Below are 22,965 nucleotides of genomic sequence, written 5' to 3' on the forward strand. Positions count from 1 at the left end.
CCTGACCGCGCTCTAGTTCCTGCAGAGGCGCCCCCTCTGCAGCCGCCTGCTGCAGCTCCCGGGCAGGCGCCCCCTCTGCAGCCGCCTGCTGCAGCTCCCGGGCAGGCGCCCCCTCTGCAGCCACCTGCTGCAGCTCCCGGGCAGGCGCCCCCTCTGCAGCCACCTGCTGCAGCTCCCGGGCAGGCGCCCCCACTGCAGCCAGCTCCTGTTCCTGACCGCGCTCCTGTTCCTGACCGCGCTCCTGTTCCTGACCGCGCTCCTGTTCCTGACCGCGCTCCTGTTCCTGACCGCGCTCCGGTTCCTGTCCAGGCGCCCCCACTGCAGCCACCTGCAGCTCCCGGGCCGGCGCCCCCACTGCAGCAACCTGCAGCTCCCGGGCCGGCGCCCCCACTGCAGCAACCTGCAGCTCCCGGGCAGGCGCCCCCACTGCAGCCGCCTGCTGCAGCTCCTGTCCCTGACTGCGCTCCTGTCCCTGACCGCCCTGCTGCAGCCGCTTCTGAGGTGCCCCCGCTGCAGTCCCCTGCAGTTCCCGGGCGAGCGCCCCCACAGCAATTGCCTGCAGCTCCTGTCCCTGACCGCGCTCCTGTCCCTGACCGCGCTCCTGTCCCTGACCGCGCTCCTGTCCCTGACCGCGCTCCTGTCCCTGACCGCCCTGCTGCAGCCGCTCCTGAGGTGCCCCCGCTGCAGTCCCCTGCAGTTCCCGGGCGAGCGCCCCCACAGCAACTGCCTGCAGCCCCAGTTCCTGATCTCGCCCCAGTTCCTGATCTCGCCCCAGTTCCTGATCTCGCCCCAGTTCCTGATCTCGCCCCAGTTCCTGATCTCGCCCCAGTTCCTGATCTCGCCCCAGCCGCTTCCGAGACGCTCCTGTCCCCGCCTGCTACAGCCGCTTCCGAGGCGCCCCCACTGCAGTCACCTGTAGTTCCAGGGCGAGCGCCCCCACGACGGCGGCTTGCAGCGCCTGGGCCGGCGCCCCCACTGCAGTGTCTTGCAGTTCCAGGGCGAGCGCCCCCGCGACGGCGGCTTGCAGCGCCTGGGCCGGCGCCCCCACTGCAGTGTCCTGCAGTTCCAGGGCGAGCGCCCCCGCGACGGCGGCTTGTAGCGCCTGGGCCGGCGCCCCCACTGCAGCGTCCTGCAGTTCCCGGGCGGGCGCCCCCACGACGGCGACTTGCAACGCCCGTGCCGGTGCCCCCTCTGCAGCGTCCTGCAGTTCCCGGGCGGGCGCCCCCACGACAGCGGCTTGCAACACCTGGGCCGAGGTCCCGGCAGCCTGACCGTGTTCCTGTCCCGGCGCCCCGGCAGCCTGACCGTGTTCCTGTCCCGGCGCCCCGGCAGCCTGACCGTGTTCCTGTCCCGGCGCCCCGGCAGCCTGACCGTGTTCCTGTCCCGGCGCCCCGGCAGCCTGACCGTGTTCCTGTCGAGGCGCCCCCTCCGCCTGCAGCAGCTCCAGAGGCGCCCCCTCCGACTGCAGCAGCTCCAGAGGCGCCCCCTCCGACTGCAGCAGCTCCAGAGGCGCCCCCTCCGACTGCAGCAGCTCCAGAGGCGCCCCCTCCGACTGCAGCAGCTCCAGTCCCTGTCCTAGTCCCCGAGGTGGTCCCGGACAACTCCATCTTGGCTCCTCCCTCTTCGGAGGTGGAGGAGCTGGAATGGGACCCCTCGGGGACAGAACTTGTAACCCCTTGTCCCTCGCCCCGGCGACTTCGACCCCGAACTAGGGTCGGCCTGTCTGTGTCCCGCAGGGGAAGGGGACACAGACGCAGGGCTGGGGTCCCGCCCGCCCTGCCCCCTGGCTCGCCCTCCCTCGCCTGCGCTCTGGCTCGGCTGGCGCCTGCGGGTCCTGGCCCTCCGGGTCGGCTGTCGTCTGCGGGTCCCTCTCCAGTGCCTCGTCGCCCCGCCTCGCTCCCCTCTCCGGAGCCTGGTCGGTCGCCTGCGGGCTCCCCGACGGCGGCTCCTCGGTCGCCTGCGGGGCCTCTACCTCCGGCCCTCCCCCGGACGTCGCCGCCTGCTGCAGCTCCCCCCTCCTCCGGGCCTTCGCCGTGGGCCCCTCCAGCTCCCTCGTCCCCTTCCCTGGTGCTCCCTCCTGCTCCCTCCCTGGCCCCTCCGCGGGTCCCTCGCCCTGCCTCCTCGGCCCCTCCGAGGTCCCCTCCGGCTCCGGCCTCCCGGCCGCCTGCGGCCCCTCCGGCTGCCGCCCGTCGCCCGCTGGGTCTCCCTCGGGCTCCCCTTGGTTCCCCCTCCTTGTCTCCCTATGCCCCTGCCTTTGTCCCGCCTGTCTCTGTCCCTTCGTTTTCTGCTCGTCCCTTCGTTCCGCCCGTCTCTGCTCCTCGTATTCCTCCTGTCTTTGCTACCCGTCCTCCTCTGTGCCCTCTGTTCACTCCTGGCCCTTGTGTCCCGCCGGTTCCTTCTGTGTCCCCTCTCTTTCTCTGTCGGTCCGTGTTCCCCGTCCTCTGTCAGGTTTTGTCCCTGGTCCTGTCTTTGTGCCTGTTCTGTCTCTCTGTTTAATTCCCGGTCTCTTGTTCTTGGTTTTGGGTTTTGTTTTTTCAGGTCTTGGTCCCCTCGTCCCGTTCGTCGCCTCCTCCTGGGCGCGCCCGGTGAAGCGCGCCTTTGGGGGGGGGCTCTGTCATGCCCGGCTCGTCCGCTCCTCGTGTGTGCCACGCCCCCTGCCTTCCCACGTGTATTTACCTGATTGTACCCCGCTGTATCTGATTACTTTGATTAGTCTTGTCTGGTTTTAAGTCCTGGTCTTACCTGTTAGCGTTGTCCGTCATTGGTGTTTCCTAATGTTGGTAAGCGTGAGCTGTTTCCTGGTCCCTGTTTCCCCAGTAAACTCCCGTTTTGCCCCGTATTCGCCTGTCTGCCTGCTCATTGCTCCTTACCCGCACGATCGCCGCGCTCGCTGCACCCCGATCGTGACACCAAGCAAAAGAGTTTTTGCATTTTTTACTTTTTCATAGCAGTCACCGATTTTTATAAAATTATAAAAAAAAAAACGGATATTTATCACGTTATGGGGACATTGTGTCCCCATAAGGATAGGTATACCAGCTCACACACACACACACACACACACATATAAATATTTTTTTTCCAATGCCGAGACTCTTCTTGAATTCTTGTCTCATATCTTCACAAATCATACTGTAGACACATTCCATTAGAATCACTGATATTAATGGAGAACATTAAAGCAGCACACAACACATTTGTCATGTTTTTGATAAGACATCAATAATTCACCAATGGATTCTTTTTGACTTTATACAGTATAGAAGGCTGGCCAATAACCCATCCACGGACACTCACAGTGAAAAGCGAAACATCAGAAAAATGTATCTGCTAACAGAAATTAACCCTGTCAGCACTAGGCCAATATTAATGATTCCTACATCCCAGTCCACAATCCTCAGTAATATGCTTATAGAGAATTCTCTACCCTCCTCCATTCTTAATGTCCTATCCCTGGAGCACTTGGCAAAGGTTCAAGAATTCAGCAATAGTCCATTGGCAAAGTATTGAGACAGCAGGCTTTTAAGAACCTATTTTATTCACAAAAGGCCATGCCCGTGTCGTAATTCAGTCAGAGTACAATAGCTACTTGTATCCATTTTCCCCATTGGAGCACTATTTCTCGCTTCATGCCTACACATTTTTTTTTTGTTTATGAAATATTTATGTTCACCTCTATAAAATTTATGTATACATTTATTGTAAAAAATATTCATAACAAAACAAATATGATTTTTTAGCACACAGCGTTCGGTGTATTTATTTATTCAAATTTGATTAAGAATAAAGAAACCAAGCACAAAACTGCCCTGAGAATGGTTTCTCTGTATAAACAGTTTTTCTGCTGTGCGCCACTGTGGAATTTTTGCATAATCAGATGTTGATACTAACAATAAGCATTTCTTATAAAAATGAGCATAAATTACTTAGGGTAAAATGCATAACTGATATGCCAGCAGCAGACTATTCTAGAAGCGATCCATAGGTGGCCCCAGGCATGTCCAATGCCGTGCACCGTGTCTTGGAAGTTTATATTGTAAAGAGCATTCGCTGAGCCTTCAGGAGCTTCTGCACTGAGCTGGCCACAAGAGGCTGCTACATCGTTGTGAAGGATAAAAGGTAGAAGAGTTTCAGGCACAGCCAAAAGTTGCAGCCGACAGAGGATGCCCCCAAATATATAATATGTCACGTGCTTTACATTTTGGGTTTATGTCCATTTATACTTTAGATAGCATCATAAAAGGGATCTCGGAGATGTAAAGTGTGATTGTGTAGCTCCATCTGCAAATAAGTCCATCGCGCTTAGCGTTACCAGGAAGTTGAGGGACTCAGCTGCCTGCAGAGCAAAGGCGATTTAGAGGAACTTAGCCCAGCAGTGACACACGCCCACGTGCGGTTGGTAACTATGGCGATCAAAAAACTAAACAAACAAAACGCAGCCAACTTTCTGCAAGCTTTCTGTAAAATATCCTGGCAATAAAAATTGGGCATAACAAACATTGTCAGTGACCATCACTCAAAAGGGTTTATTGTTTTGGACACATTAGAGTAAAGACTTAGTGTCTTATGGTGTCGTTTGGGGAAATGATGTCCATACGTCTATGGAGGATGGTCAGTACATTTAAGGATAAAATGGTTAATTAGTTATGACAAAGATAATATAAAAGGATAAAACAGGCATCCTTTGCAGGGTAGCCCCTCCCTCATGCCCTGTGTTGCCTGAGATAAGCACCAGACACACAGTCACCCTAAATTTAATCTGGAGAACATAGTGGATGTTTCAGTAGGATCACAGTACAGATACTCAGTGTCGTGTGCTACACGATCAAAACGTTACATAAAATGCAAAATGAAACCTAACATGTAGATAGCAAAAACCAAAGGGAAAAACCACGGATATCAGTGACAAGAAGTCTGTGTAAAATGTTTCTGGCCTCTCAGGTGAACAATTTAAACTAACGGCACTGTCTGTGATCTATTAAAGGAGAAACGAAAACTGGCTAGGCAGAGCAGCTGCGAGGTTCGTGTTTGTCTGCAAAAATGACTTCATGACAACATCAGTTTTGCTGGAGCCAAGCACCTCCAAGTATCATGAAAAACCGAGAATGACGTTCATTCTGAAAGTTGACCTTCCATTAAAGTTTATAATAGTTTAAATTATATATTTATTTTAAGATGTTACCAGGATATGAAAACATTTGCCTAAATTAAAAGGCACAGAACATCGGAGGGAAAAAATAGCTAAGCTTTTTGCTAGTGTATGTGTTGGTGGTACGTTAATATTTATATTTAAATATGTTCAGTTTTAGAAGTATCCCTAGATGTCCCTTGATATTTTAATTTATATGTTTTTTGTGACAATACACCCATCTTATAGGCAAGTATCCTGGTCAGGGTGATTGAGGAGACGAGGAGAATATCTCAGGCAGCACAAGGCACAAGGCTGGCGTGCCTGTCGATCACAGGGCACTCACACGTGCAAAGCCACACACCCAAATTAAAGACACCGTTTAGCCAGAACATCAAGTGGAAATCCACATGACACAGAGAGAACATACGAGCTCCATTCACACAGCGTGGAGGCGAGATTCAAACGGCCAGCCCTTGGGGTGTAAAGCAACAGTGCGACCCACTGAGCCAGCAGGCAGGCTAAAAATACCCCTCACAAGCTATATTTAATATCGTGGTGCTTGGAGTCTATATTTCTCAATTTATTTTCTAAGCAGCTGGCTAAGAAAAAAAGAATTTGCTTAACTTCATTTTTTATTGTTCTTAACCTATTTATGTGAATGTTACAATAAAAAATAACAAAAGTCCTGTCAAGCAAATACCATCATCGTGCAACTTATTAATCAACATTATATTTGTTAAATCAGAATGATAAATCAGGCTCTTTATAGAAGCTACTATGAAAAAAAAGTTTACACATTTAAATGCCATAAAGCTGATTTGCTACAGAACCTTTGAGAGACGTACCTAAATTAAATTACTACCATACACAAATTTCTGTTTACATGTAAAATGATATAAACATATTAAAAATGCCAGTGTAATTACAAATTATTTTTATGTAATAAATAAAACACCATAATTGGATAACAATTAATATAGCAAGAGGAGAGAGGTAAGGAGCGTGCACTGATACAGTGCATTGCCACACCCATCACATGGCAAACCGCCTCAGGGATGAGAACCTGAGTGCAGCCATGTGGCAGGTGATACCTCAGCACCACACTAGTCCAAATGGACCAGTGGGAGTTTTTTTTTCCAGTTGCTGGAGAGCTAATTCTGCCACCAACCCAAAAGTTCTTTCCGATAAGTTGGAGGACCTCCTTATAGGGCTGGGTGTAGATTAACAATGTACCCAGGACAAAGCAGTTACACGTTAAGGGCCTTGCTCAAGGGCCCAATAGAGTAGAATCACTCTGGGTATTCACAAGATTTGAACCAGCAACCTTCCAGTTGCTGGCACAGATCCCTAGCCTCAGAGCCACCACTGCACCATACATTACAGCAAAAAACTGTCATAAATAATATTACCTATGTAATTTTCATTAAATTAATTTCCAATTGCATTTCCTTCAAAATCTAGGTCATTGCACACTAATCTGTCAAGATGTGTTCAACCATTTCAACATGTGCTAAACCAAGTGCTTAAAAGGCTAAATGACCTCATGCCCTGTTCACGCGCCATATCATTCATTATCAACTTCCAAAACTACTGTAACTAAGCATCGTGGTCTACAGCGCAATTTATAGGCATTTGCTCTTTCACACAGAGTGTAAGCATACTTGCAAGTATAAAGGAAGATCTCAAGAACTGTACTAGCTACAATCGAAGGTCTCCGGTGTTTGGGAAAAACAAATAACAAACAAACATATCACACTCTTATTTATACCCTTTGATATATTTGTGCTGATGGATGTCAGTCCTCAGTCTCTTCTCTATTGCACGAATGAATGAGAGAACTTATGGAGCAGTCAGCCAGCTAGGGGTTTGGAGGAAAAAAACCAAACAGAACGCTAATTGTCTTCTGGTGGCTTCTGCATTCAATGTCTGAACAAGTGGAGATAGTGGTGCTGGTTCTCAGATCATTTCAGACCCGCTGGTACCAGGCAGACCCGTCTGCACTTCATTACTCACTGGAGACAATAATTCATTGGAGGAGGCCTGCATTACACTAGACACGCACGTCCTTAAAGTATACCCAGCCCATTGCAAAAGATTAATGCCTGCTTATAGAACAGCAGAAATCATTGTGTTTATTCAGAATTCAATTTCAACTTTCAATCGGAAGTTTTAATTTTTGTTAAATGTGATTCATCGTATATGTTCATCTACCTGCCCAATATTTCAATTACAAATAAATTACCGCCATTGAGTTTAAGGTCCGAATGAAAAGTGAAAGACCAGTAAATATAAGAGAAGCAAATATTTAATCTGTCAAGAGGTACTACTTTCCAGCAATACGGATTGTAGCCTTTAACGGGCTCACAGTTTGTGATTTTTTAAAAATGCATCTTACATCCAAGAGGAGAAAACTCAAGACAGTGGTACCTCTGGTACATACAAAAGTTCAGTTTCAATAAGGAGACCAAAGCCATATCCTCAGTGCATATGAATGATCTTAGGCATTATGATCTGAAGAAGAATGAAAGGTACATAATGTATGGGAATAAAAGAAAGAACAGTACTTTTATTTTATCTTATTGACAGCTGCACGGTCACTGGTATCCCTGCAGTGCCTGGATATATGATATTATTGATGTCACATGCATTGTACGTAAGGTGTCATATGTACTGGTGGAGGTACTGAGAGTCTGGAAAGAAGGCAAATAAAGATTACCTGGTTGAAAACACATGGCTTGCTGTTCGAGTCAGTATAATTCCAGATAACATGACAATCCCATTATTACAAAATGAAGAGTACTTCTTTAAATGCATACTGTGCTTACCATTGCTAGCGGTGTTCACATAATATCTGCGTCCCTGGGGAGACAAGTAGCACTTCCAGCCTTGGGGGAGGGGACTGTCTCCTGGCAGGGGGCTTATTGATGTCGACTTCTGTCACAAGGAAAACCACAGAGCTGTCAGAGACCTTGGTCACTACAGGAAACATGTTCTCAAAAATCAAAATATCTTATAGCATTTCAAAAATTGCCTGGTAGATTGGAGGTGGAAATTATTTGACTGAATAATTATTGTGTTCATCGATATCTTGATTGACTTACTTTTTCAATAAAACCTTTAGTTTTTTTCTCAGACCTATTTCCTAAAAACAGACAGACAGACAGACAGACAGACAGACAGACAGACAGACAGACAGACAGACAGACAGACAGACAGACAGATAGATAGATAGATAGATAGATAGATAGATAGATAGATAGATAGATAGATAGATAGATAGATAGATAAAACATTGAATTTGTCTGAAAAATGTGGCAAGATTTGATTATTTGAATGTTACGGTTTCCATAACACAGCATCCGGAAAAACAGCCTTCTTTAAATCCCTCACATTGATTTCATCATTCTGTAAGATGCAGCAGGCTATTGCAATCTGAGTATTAAGTAGAATTAAGTGTTGAAACGGCACAAATAAACATGATTTCTGCACCACTATATTCTGTTGTGATTGACGCAACAGCCTAAATCAATCAGAATACATCGCAATAACATGAAAATGCAGCATGGTTTACGGCATTGCATATATTCATGTCTCTTTTGAACAGTATAATTCCGTTTCATTTTCAAGCCTTCCCAGATGGTTATCCCAACCTATTCAGAGAGCTGATGAGAAAAAGAATTTAATCTGGGCAATATACAAAGTGAGGCAATCACAATGATTCAGAAATGAAAATCAAGTTATGTTCTCTGATGCATAATTTAGCGGTGGCCATCTGCTGTTTCAGCATTCACAATTGTCTGTTGACATGTTTCTCATGCCTAAATGAAGCAACATTGCAAACTTTACCTATGGAATATAATAACACAACACCAAAATAAAAAGACGACAGGGGAAGTAATAAGTAGGAAAGGTTTTATATAGAAACAGCCATGCACTATGTTTTCATGCACTATGAACGATGCACAATGAATGAAAAAAAATGACAATTCTATGGCCAAAGACATGTTAATGACAGAAGTCAGAGGAGAACTGCCATACTCGTTCAAGCTAACATGAAGGCCGCACGTGCAACCACAACAAAGTATAACAGTTGTGTGCAGGATAGTTACATGTCAAGCCTTGAAGTGATTCTGGAAGTAAAAAAGGCTATATGATGCTGGGGTTTGGGAAGAAAGACCGGCCCTAACAAGACCGGCTGACTGGGAAAATTGACAAACTTCCCAATGGCCAGTCCACACCTTCACCAGACTCATCGAGTCCGTAGCAGATACACAGTATGGAAAATGGATGAATGAATAACAAACTGGAATCAGGACTGGCTGACGAAATCCTATTGGTTTTCTATTTTGAGCTAACCACTGTGGGAAACACATTTTTTTTTCTTGTTTCCCACCCCCCCTTGGCTTGACCTGTGCAACTTGTGCATATTGTTCCTGGAAGGGATTCGTGACGACAGGCCAAGTGCGTGACCCGGCATCCAGCTGCATCACCCCTCGAACATTTCAGCAACATTACAGTCTGCTGAGGCAGCATAATAATTAATATTTTAATGTTCAGCTAGAAGCATAATTATCTGAAGCATATAGTCCTGGGCAGCTTTCCCTGCTGTAATTGTGCTGGCAATATCATTACATAAGCCCACTGAGCTAAAGTTGGCCTTGTACTATGATAATAATACGGCAAAAATTGGTACCGATTCATTAAGTCTACAGTATTTGATAATTGTGGTGAGCATACTGGTGCATGTAGGTGAGTGCTACACAGTGGCTCCCCATTGGTTCGGTAAAAGCACTTTGCGTCTCTTGAAAAGTGCTATATAAATGTAATGTTCATTCATTAATTAATTCATTCAGTTCCTTTGCAACTGTCTAGTCTATGTCTACCAAAATATGCACAGGCCTACCCATGAGTCAAATAAGAAAAAGATGAAATGTTCAAAAATATGCACATGGGATGGGAATACAAATACATAATCAATAGCAATTTAGAGCCACAAACTTAAATGTGTTATTGGACTGTACGAGGAAATCCACATGGTGGGGGAGAACATGGTAAATCCAGCCAGGGTGTGATGGTTGGGTTCAGATCACTGACCTTGGGGGTGTGAGGAGTAAAGAGTCTGAATTATGAATTAGAAGGCTTGAATGGAGAAAAGACATTATGGATCACAGTCCAGTCAATTCATCTTAAAGAAAGCTAACCCTATTTTGTCTTCCACGGAATGCCATTTGAGAACACTGATTTTTAATTAACAATTCATTTCATAGATCATCTTATTACATGCATGGTTGAGTATGTTTAGCATATGCAGTGAGGATAGATTTGTGATTGAGATGCCATGCAAGTGAAAAGTGCTTTTGTGCACAGCTAAGTAAGAAATAAGAATCACTGCCGCCTTTTTACTGAACACTCCCATATGGGACGTTTTATGGAGTAGACTGTTTATACTGTCTTCCTGACATGAAACGAGACATCCACATTCAAAGATAATGAAAACATTGCAAGTTCAAAGGTTCAGCATGTCATATACTGTTTACCCAACAGTACGCCTTCAAGATGAAACATAGTATGAGGCATTATATATCGTTAGCCGTACACACATACATATATATATACACTATATATATATATACTATATATATATATATATATACACACACACACACACACACACACACACACACACTTAATCTTAATCAAGTACAAGGAAATAATAATTTCTGTTTTGCTCACATCGGTGTAGAACAAAATATAAGTACATATGTACTGGTCATCATAAAAGATTTAAACACCACCTTGAATGGACAGGGAAATGTTTAAATTGTAAAATATACCCTTAGTCATGACTTCTTAGCCTCAGAAGACAAGGTTGATTGTAATTATACTGTGATTATGTATTTAGTTTAATGCTGTTACAATGGCAATGTACTATGCTGCATTAACTTACACATAGTTTGTTGTGAAGTTGTTCTTATTCATGTTGTTCCCTAAAGTGTTACAGATGCCAGATCAGTTTCACAGGTTAAAAGCTATCACCCTGAATGTCATAACTAATAATACTTTACTATTGTGGTAAAACACAATGTAGCATTCGAGTAAGACTGGCTTTCTTCCAGGAAAATTAGGAATACTCACAATTTCCTCTGAAAAAAAATGGAAAAAAAGATTCAAACCCCCATTTTTTGAAAGGGACATTTACATTTAAATTGTCCCGGTATGAGTGACTGTCGAGCCCCATCTCTTTTTGACATCCTCCTTGTTAATTCACTGCACTATAAATTTCTGTGTGGGCAACGACTGATTCAGCTTTCTATTTTATGATTTCCTGATGAGGGGGCGGCAGGGTGGTGCAGTGGTTAGCACTGTTGCCTCACACCTCTGGGACCTCTGGGTCACATGTGTGTGGAGTTTGCACGCTCTCCCCATGTCATTGTGGGGTTTTCTCCGGGTCCTCCGGTTTCCCCCGACAGTCCAAAAACATGCTGAGCCTAATTGGACTTGCTAAATTGCCCGTAGAAGTGCATGTGTGAGTGAATGGTGCGTGAGTGTGCCCTGCGATGGGCTGGCCCCCCATCCTGGGTTGTTCCCTGCCTCATACCCATTGCTTCCGGGATAGGCTCCGGACCCTCCGCGACCCAGTAGGATAAGCAGTTTGGAAAATGGATGGATGGATGGATGGATTTCCTGATGAGTCCAGTAGGGTTCTCGTAACTCAATTTGACATGGACTCAGGGAAAGGATATTGACTAATATTGATTTTGCAAACTGCTGTATATACATTCTATATCCACTTTACTTAGTGTATGTCGTCTTCATTTTCACAGGTACATGCTAATTATTTATTAAGTGCTTTAAAATATATTGCAAACCTTTAAAAGGAACATGAGTATTTCAATATTTCTAAATAAAACACAACAAATATTTAAGTTATTGCACTTTAAACAATTATATAGTGAACAGGCAGTAACTGGTAAGAGGGAACTGGAATATGTCAGCCATCTTGAACAGGCTTAGCTTTTAAAGCTTTAAAGTGGCCATATAGTTAGACAAGTTAGCAAGCTTGGAAAACTAGCCTGTGCAAGATATTAGTTATGAAGCCATATCATTTAACACATTTAAAACACTGTTTGCTTAACCTAGGAAATACCAAACTCTGTGAGAACAAGCAGGCAGAAAATCCCATTAATAAATTTCATTAGGAACCACAAATATGGGATAGGACACAACAGAGCCACATAATAGAGCTGACTTTTGGGGTCATTTGATACTCAGTGAATCTTCAAAAGTTCCACAAAAGGCCAAATCATTTCAAAGACATATTATGAAATCATGTAAGGTGGGAGTGACACAATTTAAGTGCTTGATACCACTATTGTCTACTGGGAACACAGTTTAGCTCTGTTAGCAATATTTGTTGTATTTCTCAGTGTTATTGACGTAATTCTTTAGACAGTATGCTCCATTACTGACAAGTAATGTAAATCAATCACAAATTATAATATTACTTCTATTTCAGCTGCAGACCTATCACTAATGACGGCAAGAACTGATCATCCATGATCTCAGATCAGTATTTAAATCCAATCTGTTGTGAGGAAGCATAAGACTGGGTACATTTAGCAGAGGTGAATTTATCGTTCTCTAAAAGGCATGTGCAACATTAAGTAAAATCATTAAACTTGAATGAGACACAGGTGCAAAACATCAGTTCCAAGCAGTGTCGAGCTAATCAAGTATATTAAACATTTTCTTTCAGACATGACTACTTATTATCTTTGTTAAGTGCCTTAACAATAAAGACATCAAGCGAAATTAGTATCAGGGCTGTTACCCCAGAAGCAGCAGGCTAGCAGACAGGATGTCAATAAAACCACCTATACTGAGCAAATGCACATCAGGGACCACATGGTGCTCATTTTCACTGCTCATAATTTAAATTTTGGGGTGTGCTCTGTGCTCTGATTGGTCAGCTAACCCTACACGTTCCACCTCTGTCTTGCAGTCTGTAGACAGATCCTACCAGGTACAAGGATTGTGTTATGAGGTGAGCCTCACTATGCTATGGAAGTAAGATCTGGAAAATAAGGCTGGGATGCCAACGAGGTATTTCAGATTGCATAATAGTGAAGAGTGGTTTCTGTGGTGAGGGTTACTCTCTTTGGTGTGAACTTTGGGCCTAGAGACCTTGTAGACTGTTCACATGCACATAAAGCTACATAACAAAATACAGGGAAAACTGGAAATGCATAATCAGGCCCCTGTAAAGCAATCAGGAGTGGGAAATTGGAATGTATATGACAGCTTTTGGGTTGTATACTGTAGCAAATGAGAAAAAAAGACAAATCTGGGGTCACAATGAAAGAAAGGTCTTGCTCATCACTGACCAGTGCTGCTCCAGATCTGCTCTGCAGAAACCCCAGCGGCACGTTGGAGTATCAAGGACAACTGCTGTCAGCTTTAATGCCATTCTCTAGTAAAAAGCATTCAAGTATGCAGAGATTTCGCCACTGAAAAACGCAAGCATGCATATGAACGCCATAATTATAACAGGGAAAAATGCGATTAGAGTGTAATAAAAATGTGTAACTAATGCATCGACACACATAAGCCATAACATGCATGGTTAAACCACCCGCCTGGTGCAGGTCTCCAAAACAGATCTGAAGGTGTCCTGTGGTGACTGGCGCCAAGATCTTAGCAGCAGATCCTTTAAGTCGCAAGTTGAAAGGTGGGGCCTCCTTGGACTGGACTTGTTTGTCAATCAGATTGAGATCTGGGGAATTTGGAGGGCAAGTCAACACCTTGACCTCTTTTCCAAGGTCCTCAAACTATTCCTGAACAATTATTACACTGTGGAAGGGTGTATGAAGGAATGTATTTGGTCTACATCAATGTTTAGGTATTATCTATTGTTTTGTTACATGGATCTTTGTAATTAGAAACTGGCCCAAGGTATGGCCATTAATTTTGTAAAACTGTTACTTTCTTTTGAGTTTATTTTATAATATCAACAGGCAATGTTCCCTCACCTTAGCAATGTGCTTTGTATGTAAAAACATGACAATTGAAGCAATATAGCAATAACAACAGCATTTGAAATTTGTCTGGGTCTGAAATCTGATGTTTTATTACTTCCACACAGATATCTTGATGTATTCCTTTATCAATGTGTATGTACTGTAGGAGCTCTGGTCCAAGTGAAGCTATAACAAGCAATGGAAATTGACCCGATTTTCATTACTTTGATTGCTTTGCAGTATCTATGATCCAGTGGTACTGTATAGGTCAATTAAGTTTGCAGAGCATGGAGCTTGAAGTCGTTTTGAAATACAAAATTTGACTCGTCAACTAAGAAGAAGGTCATCAAACTATATCATGACACTAAGGTATCAGTGTGAGGAATATACTGTGGACTTTTCAATTGATCATTCCCTGTTTCAGCTGAATGTGTATGAGTCATTTACCAACTCAATAACCAAATCCGGTTTGTTCTTGATTGAATCTTATTTTCCTCTTGTTGTTTTCAGTAAAAATTTGGATATCTAAATGGGAAAATTGTTGTACTGTAAGGTACCAAATCTCTTCAGTGAAAGGATATGCTAAATAGAAAAACAAAACTAATATAATCTGCAAATCAGCAAGGTTCAATCTAAAAGCAAAAACATATAAACAAAAAAAATGTCACAAATGGGAAAACCAGGCAAAACAAGAATGGGTAACTGCCATTGAATCAATCATTATAGGTAACGGTAGAATTCTACAGAAAAGTATCAGGTAGGAAAATAAGTATCAAGTAGGAAAACAACATATTAAATACTAACTAAAATAATTTAAATTATATTTTACACAGTCAGATACGTGAAAATCTTTAGTAAATAGGTCAATGTAAAAATCTTCTTGTCATTTGGCTATAGCAATGGTACAATGTAATGGGCTGATTGAAGGATTTTTGCATTTACATATGTTCATAACATGTTTAATAACTGTGCATATGTAAAATGAAGATCTGAGTTCCATGGAATATGTCTCATCACGTTTCATATAACATTAATACTTCTTTATTGATACTGTACCTCCCTCTGAAAAAAACGTAAAGCACACGGCGCAGCTAGCTAATGGATATGAGCGTGTCCAAATGCATTTTTATATTTTAACGATTTGCGCACATGGTGTGAAAACGAGGAATGTGCTGATATGAAATGACTTTGCGTCGTGCTTTTTGCCTGTGCAAAATACGGCCAAATGTGACAAATGGGGAAACCAGGTAAAACGGGGAAAACAAAAATAACAAAAAAAGCTACCATGGAAACAACATGGTACAATTCCGTGTAAGGGTTAGTAAATATAGTAACAGGTAAATTTAAACCTTTGAAACCAACAATAAAAATAAACTTTGTGCTAGCTACACACAAATAGTACGATTTTAAATCTATGTACTTGAAGCACAAAGACAACTTCTCCTTCAGTGTCTGCAAATAACTTTAAACAAAGATCCCTACTATTTCCTTGGATACTTTGTGTAGCTGATTCAAATGAACTTCAACCTCATTTTAGCTGATTATTTTATTCCAGTTCCCTCCACAGCTGTGGTGTAAGTAAACCGAGCAGATGTGGACACAATTGACAACGTTGAACATCATAATGAAGCACCACAAGGAAATTTCGTAAATGTTAATATTACAGATCCCTGCAGTTTATTCCTTTGTGCAAACAGTTCCCGATCCAAAGCATGTTTGGCACTTTAGTGTTACATTGGATAATGTAAGAGCAACATTGGCTTTTCAAAACTAGGAAATTCAGAACCATTTCAAAGAAGTTACAGGATTTCCCCCCCCCTCTAACTGAGACTTACTGAACCCTAAGCCTCGAGCCATGTCTCACTTCAAACTTGAAATCACTTCAAATGTGGCCCAGGGAGGTGTGGAATTGACGTGTCCTCCCTAGACCCTTCAGCCACATATCTGGGATTAAGAAAAGGGGCCCAGGGACAAGCTGTACTAAACAAGTGATTAATGAAGGAATTCTCATGGCATCACTCTAAGGTTAATGCAGTGTATAGAGAAGTTTCGGTATCTGTCTCTGTGAGTCTACAGTATATCAATAATATTAGTAAGACGCACACCAGATTGAGTCGTAACATTTGACTTATTTATCAGATGCTCCGGGACTAACAGTACAGTTATTATCTTTAGCTTCAGTTGTTCCAAAAGTTTATGGATGGAAGGTACAAGAAAACCCCCACCACAGAATAACAGAGATATTGTTGTTGGAAATGAGGTATTAAGTAGCTGTGAGTGAAAGGAATCCACCTGTGAAAATCTAAAACGGCAGGCGTTGCCTTTTTAGCCTGTTGCCTTTTTGTTGGGAGCCGACAATGGCTGAGAGGACGGGCCAGGCCATGTGGCATCTGTGTTTGCTTTAGCGATCGTGCTCTGTCAGCAGGTTCCCAGCAGAGGTGTAACAGAGGAAGGATCTGTTTCCTATTATTCTCATATACATTTCATTACTTAAGTCCCATCCAGCACAGTATTTTTCTTTTGTTATGCAGCCATTATGAATGTTTACAGTACAATTTGTATATAATCATCATGAAAGTTTTTGACACTTGTCTTTTTTTCTCAGCAAGCTGGATTTTTATATACATATAATGCATATCTGAAAGTGGAATTGCTCGTTTTACTATTTTAAAAATTTTCTTGCATTTGTTTCTATCTCAATGATACTTCCTTGTTTGTGTTGCATTATGCCAAAACCAGAGGAGTCAACTACTGATTTTACATGCACACTGAGAATCTGTGGTTTCTATAAAAAATAAACTCTGTTTCTGTGCAGAAAGGAACAAGTATACATTCAATTCTTGTTGTAAATGAAACTATAAGTGCTAAATCAGCTCCATGCCTACTGCAACTGAGATTTGCGAAAGGGAAATTCCTGTAACTGTTCAGTCCTATTAGCATTTGCTATATAAGGTAGTGGACTATTGGGGAAGTTCGAACAAAGCTTTACTCATAACGAAGGTTAGTAACATGAGTTTTAAAAATAGCTGACAACCCACAACCAGCTGTAAAACTGGTAGTATTCTAATCTGTGTTCTCAAGTACAGAGGTGCCAAATGCGGATTCCCATCCATCCATCCATCCATCCATCCATCCATCCACTTCTCATATATATGAGCTCCTCACCCTATCTCTAAGGCTGAGCCCAGATACTCTGCAAAGATACTCACTAATTTCAGCTGATTGTATGCGCGATCTCTTTATTTTGGTTGCTACACAAAGCTTATGATTATAGGTGAAAGCAGGAATGTAGATCAATTGGTAAATCGATAGCTTCACCTTTACCTCGACAGAAGGGTGTAGCATCCGCCTAACTGTTGACATAGCACTGATCTGACTGTCAGTCTCCCGTTCCATTCTTCCTAAACTCCTACACTAAAGGCAGTAACTCATCCCCAATCTGTATGCGACGATCCACCTTTTTCCGGGTGAGAAACATGACCTCAGACTTGGAGGTGCTGATCCTCATCCTGGCCACTTCACACTCAGCTGCAAACTGCCCCAGTACAAGGTGCAGGTCACAACCTGACAAAACTAACACAACCACATCATCTGCAAAACCAATGATGCAATCCTGAAGTCATTGATCTAGACCCTCTCCACCTAGAAATTCTGCTCATAAAGGTTATGAACAGAATTGGTTACAAAGGGCTCCCACCAGGAACGAGTCTGATTTACTGCTAGCAATGTGAACTAAACTCTCAATCTGGTTATACCTAATGGGGACCCTGCAACAAATACTCCCGAAGCACCCCCACAGGAGCCCCCAAGGGACAAGGGTCATATGCCTTTTCCAAATCTACAAAACACATGTGATTGGGTAAACTCCTATGAACCCTCCAGTATCCTTGTCAGGGTGAAGAGCTAATCTAGTCTTCCATGACCTGGATAGATTCCGCATTGTTCCTCCTGAATCTGAGGTTCGACCAGCAGACAGACCTTCCTCTCTAGTTCTTTGGCATAGGCATTCCCAGGGAGGCCGAGGACTGTGATCCCCATGAATTTGTAATTCATCCTCCAGTCCCTTTTCTTAACGATCGGGACCACCACCCCAGTCCGCCAATCCTAAGGCACTGTGCTTGACTCCACACAATGTTGAAGAGGAATATCACCCAAGACAGCCCAAGCCCAACACATCAAGAGCTTTCAGGAACTTAGGGTGAATATCATTTACCCCTGGAGCCCCTGGAGTTTTTGACTACTTCAGTGACCTTGGCCCTAGTGATGGGTAAGTCCTCCATTGAGTCTTCCAACCCTCTTTCCTCAAAAGAAGGTGTGTTATGGGATTCAGGTGGTCCTTGACTCCTTCCATCACCTGACTACTGTATATCCCCATTTGAGGTCAACAGCACTGCATCCCTGCTGCAACCAGCAAAGTCTTTTGTCCCCCTTCTGAGTCACCTCATGGTTTGTCAGAATCTTTTTGAGACTGATCGAACGTCACTTTCCATGGCCTCACCAAACTCTTCCCACATCAAAGTTTTTGCTTCCGAAACTGCCAAATGCACATTCTGCTTGGCTTGCCACTACCTGTCAGCTGCTTCAGAAGTCCCATATCTTTAACCTGACAGGTCCCTTTACTATTGGTGTCCACCACCGGGTTCAGGGATTGTCACTGCGACAGGCACCAACAAACTCTCTGCTCTGCACCGCCATCTCAGCAATGAAGGTTCGGAAGATCACCACTTCAGGCTCAATGTCTACAGCCTCCTTTGAGATGCAAGAGAAGTTTTGTCTCGAGATACAAGATGAAGATCTACTGGATTGGGGTTTCAGCAGATCCTCCCAGCACACCCTCGCTCAGCATTTGTGTCTATTAGGTCTAACCACTATCTGATCCAACTCACCACCAGATGGTGATCAGTTGATGGCTCAGCTCCCCCCTTAACTCAAGTGTCCAAGACATGCAATCATAGAGGTTATGATACAATTACAAATTAGTTAATGTCACTGAGGCCTAGGCTGCTCTGGTGCCAAATGCATTTGTGAACGCTTTTATGTTTAACCATGGTGCTCGTTATTGAGGAACTGTGGTTAGCACAGAAGCCATTACTTGGGTTCCTGATTTCACTGTCATTACTCACGTGAATATTAAAGTCTCCCAGTAGAACAATGGAGTCCCCCGAGGCGGGGCCTTCTAGCAGATACTCTTGCGCTCGGTACATAATCACAGACAACAGTCAGAACCAGTCCCATGACTCAAAGGTGAAGGGAGGTGACCCTCTTGTTCACCGGGGTAAACTCTAGTGTACTGGCACTTTACTGGGGACTATGAGTAGGCCCACACCTACCCAGCACCTCTCAAAAAGGACAACTCCAGAGTGGAATATAGTCCAACCGCTCTCCAGAAGAGCCCACGCTGTGCATTGAAGTGAATCTGGCTATATCTCGGCAGTCTCCCTACCTTCAGCACCAGTTTGAGCTCCTTTTCCACCAGACAGGTTAAATTCCATGTTCCAATATCTTCCATTAAACAGAACCCATGAACCAAAAAAAAAAATCTTAAAAAAAATAACAACAGGATAACAGATGTTTCTGTTGTATTTAAAACATTTCATATCCAGTGAAATGATTTGTGTTATTCTAAGGACAAGATATTCATTGGATATTGGCAGTAGCAGTTGACTTTTCGCCTGAACTAAAATGGTAAGGAGAAAGAGAATATTCATTTCAGGGGGAAAACAAGTCTACAGTATGACGTAATTAGTTTCCATCACCACAGGCTAGTGGTCATGTTTGAGTCTTTTTTAAAGTGGATAACAATGCCTTATTTCATGTAAAATCGATATTTATATATGGTTACAGACAGCCTGATTTCAGACCCAGCATGGTCTTAAAGCATACTGTAGTACTACAAGTGAAGGTAACTGAAACGTTGGCCTAAATGCATAATATTGAGAAATACAATGATGTGATGATTTGATGGGTAGAATTGACAAAGAAGTTATATTTTCATCCACGCAGCATTCATTCACACAGAATATAACATTCCTCTATAAATGCTGAATTCTACATACATATAAATAATGCTGAAAAGCATTTCAGAATTACACCAAAAAAGTGTACTTTAATCTGTGCATTTTTGCCTGTTTTGAAATTATGTTGTTTCTTATGCAATAGGGCATCTAACACATTGCATTTTTAATTATTTTTGATGATAAGTTGTAAGCATTCCTGGACCCCTTTACTGCAGATGATGTCACACTCCTGTTTTACATATACTTGATCAGATAAAATTACAAAAATGTAAACAGGTAAAGTCATTCAGGATGACCAAAATGTTAAAAAAATGGAAAAGGACAGCTAAAATTGTAGTTTCCTTTTGGCTGTTTATTAACATGTCATTAGTACACAACTTCTCATTCTGTTAGAAGAGCCACTGGACGCAGACGTGCCAAGATTGCCGATGTCACAAGAGACGTTTTTGTTGTTTTTTTTTGTATATTTGAATGTACACCTTCATTATATCATTCTACCATGATTCAGTGTCTCAAATTATCCCTATCATTCAAGGCATTCTCATTCCGACCTAACAAAAGAGCAAGCGTTTCCACTCCGCTTTATAGTAACGACAGAAAAGAGCACCCGGCCGGCTGATTAATGATGAGTTACTTACCATAGAGTCACGCTACGCCGCTCCAAGCTGATGGCGAACTGCTTTCACAGGAGAGTGGTAATAGTATGATGAGAACTACCAAGCCAGTGCAATCACTGAGTAAGAGACAATGCTTCCCAGAGTGAGAGGACGGCAGGGAGCAGGAAATATTTGTCACATATATGGGATCTAATTGCTACCCAGAAGGAATGAAGACCCAAGGTCAAAGCTAAGGCCATGGAAAGAATGGGAGTATTGATCTCTCAACCCAAGCCAGACTGTTTCCTTCTTTTCTCAAAAAAAAAAAAAAAATCTCAGAAAAACAGCCTGATGGCATTCTCTATTTATTTGAAAGTTTTAAAAATGCCTGTTTTTGTTTCTGCAGATGCTGGGGTCTGGAGCCGCATTCCCAGATGTAAAAAAGCATGTCAAATTAAGAAGCACACAATGGCCGACACTGAAAGCTTGCAAGGACACACTCATAAGCAACAAGGCCTGTTTTGTGTGGCCGCCAGCCCCTGCACTTTGTGTTAATTTCATTGACTATATCTGCCGTCCTTCCACTGTAAGTGTCATTAGCTGCTTTCACAATTCAACCAGGATAGATCTAATGGTCGTCAGAGGCCGTTGATCGCATTCTTTGAATCTGCATGACATTAAAATGCAAACTGTCAGTTTCCAAGTAACGGAAAGACTGACATATGCATGAAAATCTTACAGACAAATGACTTAATCAATTTAACTTCTGCACTATTCTGGGAAATTTCCACCTGCACTGAGAACCATAGATGACATCATCCCCATGTTGTACAGGAAGTTTATTCCTGGCTGTTTTTTTCCATTCATCCAAAATACAGAACTGCTTATCCACAAGGGGAAAAAATGTCGATTTTATGATTAATTACTTTCCTAATTTGATGATTCTGTATGAATCCACAAAATCCCAATACCCATCTAGTTAATTTATTCCTTTTCCCTGTGACTTTGAAAATATTTTCACAGAATTTTACTTGTATTGGTCCTCTGAAGGAGGGTTGCAACAGTATTGTGCGATCACCTCACGCCGCCATCTTGGTGCATTGTCAGTCATGGGGGGTGCAGTACACTGAGCATGTGAAGGCAAACAAGTCAAAAAGGGATTTATTCTCAGACCAGTCATATTTAGCACACTGCTTACGGTGAAAAAAAATAACGTTATATAAAAGCAAAATGACGATTAAATAGAAGCAATTGATGAAAAGAGAAGGCGGATATCGCTCAATGTTACCTGCTGTCAGTTGTAAATTATCTGTTTTTTCTAATGTTGGGGGTAAAACTGAAGCAAAGGAAAGAAGACTAAACATCTGCATGTAATATTTATTTATTTATGGCTGGGTACAAGAACTGCAGAGTGAAAAAAGTGTGGATGAAATATTTTGATGAATTCATGGGTAAGTACAAAAATAAATTTCATGCTTATTATTATATGTTGTCTTTTGTAATGATAACTTAATTATGTTGCTTTGTTCTGCAAAGTTAATGCTACAGTGCAGTATCCTTATAAGTGGCTACTCCACAAAAATGTTTTGATAACCAGTTATTTAAAAGTTTTTACAAAATGTATCGTCAGGAAACCCAATTTCTGTTCATATATAACTGTCAATGGTCTATTGGTCCTTTGGGAAGTTAGACGGATACTTCTTGAGTCCAATTGCCTTTAATTTAAGCAAATAACTTACTCCATGTTTTGGAACATATCTTTAAGGTAAAGTCCTTCTGAAACAAAACATGCGAGTTTTAGACTTGCACAATCTTATTTTCAGGTATTCTTTTCAGTCAGAAATTATTGTTTGTGCTTTGAAACAGACAGGTTTGTTTTGTTTTTAAGGAACTATACCCATATGTTCCTCAAAAAAAAAAGATTTTATACAAGCCTTTGGGAATTTTTTTGTGGTTTTCCAATGCTGCATTTGTGGACCATTCAGAGCTTTTTCAACATCTCTCCAAATATGCAAAGTTGTTATATAGTACTTCTTATCTCATTCCTATCCGAATGATATCGAACTACAATTGAAACTAATTAGACTGAATCGAATCATCAGCTTGTGAATCAAATCGGATGGGGGCGTCTGTGCCAATACCCATCCGTGTTATGCACATGTAAGTAATGGGGTGAGTAATGGGATGAGACCTCATGCTAGCAT

The 22,965-nt window shown here is 42.9% G+C and overlaps 1 protein-coding gene across 2 annotated transcripts in view; it reads right to left on the reverse strand.

Moving 5' to 3' along the window:
- The window catches only part of gas7b (growth arrest-specific 7b), a 73,806-nt gene that overhangs the window by 44,358 nt on the left and 6,483 nt on the right, over positions 1–22,965 (reverse strand). The window contains exons 1-2 of one of the 2 annotated variants that reach the window (XM_049013744.1): positions 20,804–21,220; positions 7,957–8,065 (exon numbers count right to left, since the gene is read on the reverse strand). In XM_049013744.1, the coding sequence (XP_048869701.1) occupies positions 7,957–8,065; positions 20,804–20,806 (112 nt within the window). In that variant the 5' untranslated portion in view covers positions 20,807–21,220. Of the gene's footprint in view, positions 1–7,956; positions 8,066–20,803; positions 21,221–22,965 lie in introns of those variants that run through there. The other variant, XM_049013743.1, reaches the window with a different exon arrangement.

The sequence above is a fragment of the Brienomyrus brachyistius genome, chromosome 5 (genome assembly GCF_023856365.1).
Source record: "Brienomyrus brachyistius isolate T26 chromosome 5, BBRACH_0.4, whole genome shotgun sequence".
In the NCBI taxonomy this organism is placed as follows: domain Eukaryota; kingdom Metazoa; phylum Chordata; class Actinopteri; order Osteoglossiformes; family Mormyridae; genus Brienomyrus; species Brienomyrus brachyistius.